Below are 6,587 nucleotides of genomic sequence, written 5' to 3'. Positions count from 1 at the left end.
GGTCCTGTCAGTTTTGACAGGAGCCGCCGATTAAAGGTGTTCAGGCAGCAGGGGCCCCTTAAGTGGACACAGTTCATTGATATGTATCCTCAAGTGAAAGTGGCAGATACAGTTCACCTAAATTGTGTCTAATTGCTCAGAGGTATAAGGAGCATTTCAGTCTAAGAATTCAGGCTCAGGCCTCAGAAAACGTTCATATAGGCTAGTTAATAATAAACCCATGGGAGTCGGAGCTGCTGTGAAATGTATCTAAAGAAAAAAAAATCTATTAGTATTTCATTTAAGTAGTTAGGCTTGACTGTTCTTTATTTTAATTGACGCATCTTGTCACATGTTTCTCCTGCGCAATGAGAGGAGCGCCTCAAGGTTTCTCATCCTCTTTAGGCGCGCAACACCAGTTCATGTTGGTGCAAAGTTAATTGCGCTTGTAAGGTAAAATGCCGACTGGGGAGAGAGTGACAGCGGATAAAAGGCCACGTGAAGTACGGCTGCGTAATTAGGCGGCTGTTACGCACTGAGACTGAAGGAGCCGGAGCCACAAATCATTGATTATCTGATGCGTAAAAGCGCAACGTTGATATAAAAATTCATGTCATGCAATTCCGTGATTCAGTTGTTTTAAAAAAAAAGAACAGCGAGATGTCCATATCCATCTCAGTAAAGGAATCTCTCCCACCCTCCTCCAGTCAGACCAACCGGCGCTCTGACGCGTTTCCATGCGCGCTGCTCGTTAATGGGGACGTTTGGTTCCTCTGACGTGTGTCTCGGTTACTCTGACGGCACCTGCGCCCTTATAAGCCTCGGTAAGTCACCCAAGAGACCGGGTTTCATTCGACTGGTCCTCACGGCGCACACAGCCTCTTCATAAACCCTGCGACTGTTCTGATCGACCTTCTCCGCCTCAGGTCCCCCAGCACATGACTCCAGAATCACTTGAGGTAAGTTTTACATGTGTCTTTCAAGTTTTCTTGTTCTTTCATCTCTTTTTGTAAATGGTTTATCAATTTTTTTTTCTTCTTTTTGTGTATTTATCAGGCAACAATCTACAGGGAGGTCATATTTGTGAGATGAAAGCTGTGCGTAATTTGAATTTTGCGCATGTGTCCGGATAGAGACACAAGTGGAGAAACCGAAAACAAAGGACATATTTGACGAAAAAAACACAGTTGCAATTATTTTAAAACTATTCTGTCATATTTCTACAGTTTATTGTTATATATTTAGGAGGTTTCCTATAAGAAGGAAACGTGTGGCACTTACTGTATTACTTTCCATAAAAGAAGAGAAAAACTACAAAATCGAGCCTCCTGTCTTTTTTAATCAATATTTTCTCTTTACTTAAAATGATTAGGTCAACGATCGCCACGATCGACATAAATCTGTCCAAATGCAGTGGTACTGAAATCTCCATTGATTTATTTTACTTTTATATCTGATCTTTTCCCTCCGTGCGTCCAAGCAGGTCTCCATGCCTGCCCGTTCCTAGCGGAAGACCGGCGCGACAATGACCATCCATGTAGAGGGGCTGGTGGCTATCGCGATCTTCTATCTACTCATCCTGGTCGTGGGCATCTGGGCGGCATGGAAGAACAAGCACTCCGGGGAGGCGGAGGGCACCGACCGCAGCGAGACCATCATGGTCGGCGGGAGGGACATCGGATTATTCGTCGGTGGATTTACCATGACAGGTGAATTTAACCCGAAACTCTGGCGTCACGTTTCTACAAGAATAACTTTAACTTCTTTTAACTTGTGAAAATCAGTCTCATACTTGTATCAGGATTTAGAAAGTGAAATATCTCACATGTTTTCCTCATGGAAGAAACAAAACTATACGAATAGATGTAATAGTTAAATAAAATATTAAAGTGATGTGATTCTTGAATCAGATTTTCTCAAGTTGTGACCTTGTGTTGTGGTTTTCAGCCACCTGGGTTGGAGGAGGATACATCAATGGCACAGCTGAGTATGTGTATCTGCCAGATTCTGGCTTGGCCTGGGCACAGGCTCCCTTTGGATACGCCCTCAGCCTGGTTGTGGGTGAGTGATGCTTTATGGATTTATACTTAATGTATGTGCATATACAAATCCACACATTCATACTTATTGACCAGATATCTGTTTGAAACTATGTGCATTAGATTCTCTGTTCATCCTTCAACTTTAACTCTGTTCAGAACAATCCTCGTGAATCTTTTTACCCCCATTTGTTCAAATATATGTCTTTTTGTGGTTTTGTTCATATATAATAACCATAAATATCTGCTAGAAACTGCTGTTCTGATTTATAGCCCCCTTAGTCAGGGGCTGTGGAGGGTCACTATGAATCCTCAGATCTGTGCACCCTATGTCCCAGGTGGTCTTTTCTTCGCCAAGCCCATGCGCTCACGAGGTTACGTCACCATGCTGGACCCGTTCCAGCAGCTGTACGGGAAACGCATGGGTGGCCTCCTCTTCATCCCCGCACTCATGGGTGAGATCTTCTGGTCTGCCGCCATCTTATCCGCTCTGGGTAAGTTCACAGCTCTAACCTTGCTTGTTGAGGTGGATGAAATCTAAGTGTATAAATCTAATGTGGCATTGTTCACAATCTTTTTTGTCCAAAACCCCCTAGGAGCTACTCTGAGTGTCATCGTGGACATCAACATAAAGATGTCGGTGGTTATCTCAGCGCTCATTGCGATCTTCTACACCCTGGTGGGGGGACTGTACTCGGTGGCCTACACTGACGTCGTGCAGCTCTTCTGTATCTTTGTCGGCCTGGTAGGTTCATGTCGAGCTCAGGTGAAAAGTAAATAACTGCATCGAGTGCTTCTGAGTAGATTGTCATTTTTTGGTATCGTGTTAAAATATGTCAAATCACTTCTTTGACTAAAATCTAGAAATTATTACAAACAAATAAGGTGCAATTGTTCATTTTATATTTATATTAATTTTAATCTGATGCTTGATTATTTTGTTTTCATTATTCACTTACTCAAATCCTCTAAATCAAATGTATATGCACTTTAATCTGAATGTTGAGATAACTAACTACATATTGTATTATAAGACATTGTGCTATCGTTTAGATTTTTGCTATATGCCAGTGGACTTACTCAACATGCACACATCTATATCCTGCTCCATGTTTCTTCTGGGATCAATAATGTTTGATCTTATTTTATCTTCAGAGCACGAGAGCCAGAGTTTAGTGATATCCAATAAGCCTTTGATTGGATCCTTCTTGTTTCTGCTCGTCTACAGTGGATCAGCGTCCCCTTTGCTTTGACCAACCCTGCGGTGACAGACATCACCATTACTGCAGTGAAGGAGGTGTATCAGGCGCCCTGGAGAGGCAGCATCCGCAAGAGCGACACCTGGGTCTGGATCGACAACTTCTGCCTCCTGGTACAGAGGCCGCGAGTGATTCATCCCTCTTTTCATCAGATATCTGTGATTTTGAGCTAAATAACATTGACCTGACATGTTTATGTTGGACTTCAGTTTCTGTGAATGCTCTTCAGTGGCCTGCAATTGTTTCTACAGATGCTTGGAGGAATACCGTGGCAGGTGTATTTCCAGAGAGTCCTGTCTGCCTCCTCGGCCACGTACGCCCAGGTCCTCTCCTTCATAGCTGCGTTCGGGTGCCTCGTCATGGCTGTGCCCTCTGTTCTCATCGGAGCCATCGGGGCCTCCACAGGTTAGAGAGCTCACATCAGTGTGTGTGTGTGTGTGTGTGTGTGTGTGTGTGTGTGTGTGGGGGGGGGGGCATGTTGCCCTTAGATCTGAGATAGGCTGGTAAATAGCAGCTGGTTCGCCTCATCCATAATGAAGCAGCCGTCCGTTTAATAACCACACTGCTTGTGTAAATATTACATTAGAAGGGGGCAAGGGACCAAATTAGAGGTTTGATCTCCAGATTTATAGACAGCAAATGTCTCAGTGAACGACTGAACACACAACTTTGTTTTTGTCCTAAAACTCAGATAAGAGTTATCATCTCAAACCTAAAAAGACCGAAGTGAAACTTAACCTGACATTGCAACAGTGATATCTTCATTTTATCATCATATAGCATCTTATTTATTAGAGCCTCAGACTTTGGTTAATAGGTTAAATGAGCCAAGATTTAAGAAAGCAAAGGAACAAAATTAACAAAATTATTTCCTTTGCTCACATATTTAGTTTTCTAATGCCTTTACATGTTTGCTGCAGTTTTAATGTGATTATGCCCACATTATATACTGATAATAAGTAACCTATGGCTTAAAAATTCATTATTCATTGTGTATTTTAATAAGTGTTTAATCCAGAATCAGCTAGATTTCTGAGAAATCTGAAAAAGTGAGAGTCCCTGAATTGCTTATGTTACAGTACCCATATACTGTGAATATTGGATGTGTCTTTTAAATGTGTGTTAAATCTCTCCCTCGCTCAGACTGGAACCAGACATCATATGGACCCATACCTCCCAGAGAGAAGGATGAAGCAGACATGATTCTACCCATCGTGCTCCAACACCTTTGTCCACCATTTGTCTCTTTTTTCGGCCTGGGTGCGGTTTCTGCTGCCGTCATGTCCTCCGCAGACTCCTCCATCCTCTCAGCGAGCTCCATGTTTGCGAGGAACATCTACCAGATGGCGTTCAGACAGTCAGTGAGTACACGTGTGTCATATAATATATTAGCCCAGGTCAGTTTTCTGGATGACCATTATTTGATCTATGAAATCCTCCATCGCTTTTCCACTCTTCTCTATTTTCTCATGCAGGCTTCTGACCGTGAGATAGTGTGGGTGATGCGTATCACCATCTTTGTGTTCGGTGGCCTCGCCACAGTGATGGCGCTCCTAACTGGGACAGTTTACGGCCTCTGGTACCTGAGCTCAGACCTAGTGTACGTCATCATCTTCCCCCAGCTGCTCAGCGTGCTCTTCGTCAAAGGCACCAACACGTACGGCTCGGTGGCTGGCTACCTGTTCGGCATGGTGCTGCGTATAGGTGGAGGCGAACCCTACCTGCAGCTGCCTCCTTTCATTTATTACCCAGGCTGGATTGTTGAGAAGCGGATTCACCACCTGACGGGAGAAAGCGAGGACATTGTCATGCAGAAGTTTCCCTTCAAAACCATGTCTATGCTCGCCTCTTTCCTGGGCAACGTTGCTTTCTCCTACCTGGCCAAGTACCTGTTTGAGAGCGGCAAGATTTCACACAAATACGACTTTCTCGACGCAGTGGTGTCCAAGGACAGCGGGGAGATTATGGATAAGACGACGCTCGTGACTCGGAGCAACAACATCGGGCTGTCGGAGATGGCATCCGTCAAACCGCGCCTGAGCGTGACCTTGGCAGCGGCCTTCACGCGCCGCGACACAATGCCAAAAGAGATGGTGGAGGAGGAGGAGGAGGAGTCCAGCCCAGACACCTCCCACCACGATGAAGAATGATAAACCTGGAATGTGATTTTAAAAAATGATGATGTGACTGAAACTGACAGAGAACTGGTCACTCCGTCAAAAACAGAACAAGCGAACATCTTACCTTTGAACAACAAAGGAGCAAATCCTGCTCGTGGTGACTGAATAACACCCGAATGTCAGGATCTAGATATGTAGCGTAGCGGCTTGCTGATTGTCCAGTCATAAAGCTGTCTTCCTGTGAAGTACATCACACACACATACACTCATGTAGTTCTTTAAGATATCTGGCTCTTCTTTCTTCATCTGGTTTGAAGACACACTGTTAAGAGACGCTTTATTTTTTTGTTTTTAGTTTTTTTACTCACTGAAGACAACTGCAGTAAGAGAAGATGAAAAATCTGTGACTGACAGCACAAGAGAAGAAGTGTATACTATAAGTTAAAAGCAATAACACATACACACACTTTTAACACGTGCACAACAATTGTTATAAAAGTCTGATTGTGAGCAAGTGGAGGTAAAATGGAGGAAAAAATGAAAAACAGGATATTTTATCGCTTTAATGTGTCATATCAATTCATTTAAATGTGAAACTTACTTCCCAATTGTAACACTGAGACACTTGGGTTTTGATCCATTGATTAGTTAACACATGAAATAGACTTAAACATCATAAAATCCAAGAAGCTCATTTTGTTCGATGCAGCTTTCACAGGCAATCATGTCTCTCGTGTATCTCATCAATTATTCCTGTAAAAAAACATTATATATCTGTGAATCAAAGAAAGGAACAATCCATTTACCATGCTGAGCAGAAAATAAAGCTAATATTCCCTCTTTAATGTCAACACTTTAATCAGTGTACATTTGTATTTGAAATGATCTTGTATTCAGCTGCCTTAACAACGTTCATAAGTAGAGATCCACGGCTCTGACTGGACTCTGGTCAGACTGACGCGAACAAAGACTTGAATATGAATGTTACCTCTAGAGAAGATTATAGTTGTCTCATGTAGTGTATCTGGACAAAATGTTTGTGTATTTGTTTCGTTTGTGATTTGCAAAGTCGAGCAGTAACTGTTGCAGAGCAGCTTCTGGTCTCTTTAACTATTGTTATCGGCAGCGTGCAGATGTTTTTTCTCTGTGGCGTGTATGTTTGTAAACATATGAGGTTATAAAAAAAAGAG

The 6,587-nt window shown here is 42.9% G+C and overlaps 1 protein-coding gene across 2 annotated transcripts; it reads left to right on the top strand.

Annotated features, from left to right (window-relative positions):
* The first annotated feature begins 702 nt into the window (after positions 1 to 702).
* slc5a7a (solute carrier family 5 member 7a) lies at positions 703 to 6,587 on the top strand. 2 transcript variants are annotated; one of them, XM_035157680.2, is made up of 9 exons: positions 703 to 938; positions 1,463 to 1,688; positions 1,927 to 2,040; positions 2,357 to 2,512; positions 2,615 to 2,763; positions 3,247 to 3,390; positions 3,529 to 3,682; positions 4,421 to 4,638; positions 4,753 to 6,587. In XM_035157680.2, exons 2-9 carry the CDS (start codon positions 1,505 to 1,507, stop codon positions 5,425 to 5,427), a joined length of 1,794 nt encoding a protein of 597 aa, XP_035013571.1. In that variant the 5' UTR covers positions 703 to 938; positions 1,463 to 1,504; the 3' UTR covers positions 5,428 to 6,587. The 2 variants fall into 2 exon arrangements, with proteins under 2 accessions (XP_035013571.1, XP_035013580.1); XM_035157689.2 differs by having other exon boundaries at positions 1,460 to 1,688.

Source organism: Hippoglossus stenolepis, chromosome 1 (genome assembly GCF_022539355.2).
Source record: "Hippoglossus stenolepis isolate QCI-W04-F060 chromosome 1, HSTE1.2, whole genome shotgun sequence".
NCBI classification, from domain to species: Eukaryota; Metazoa; Chordata; class Actinopteri; order Pleuronectiformes; family Pleuronectidae; genus Hippoglossus; species Hippoglossus stenolepis.
The sequence above is the reverse complement of the archived record's forward strand: the minus strand, read 5'-3'. Positions and strand labels throughout refer to the sequence as shown.

Coding starts and splice junctions, on each gene's coding strand:
- slc5a7a (XM_035157680.2), top strand. CDS start 1,505: ATGACCATCCATGTAGAGGGGCTGGTGGCTATCGCGATCTTCTATCTA. Junction 2,513..2,614: donor CGCCATCTTATCCGCTCTGG/GTAAGTTCACAG, acceptor AAAACCCCCTAG/GAGCTACTCTGAGTGTCATC. Junction 4,639..4,752: donor AGATGGCGTTCAGACAGTCA/GTGAGTACACGT, acceptor TTTCTCATGCAG/GCTTCTGACCGTGAGATAGT.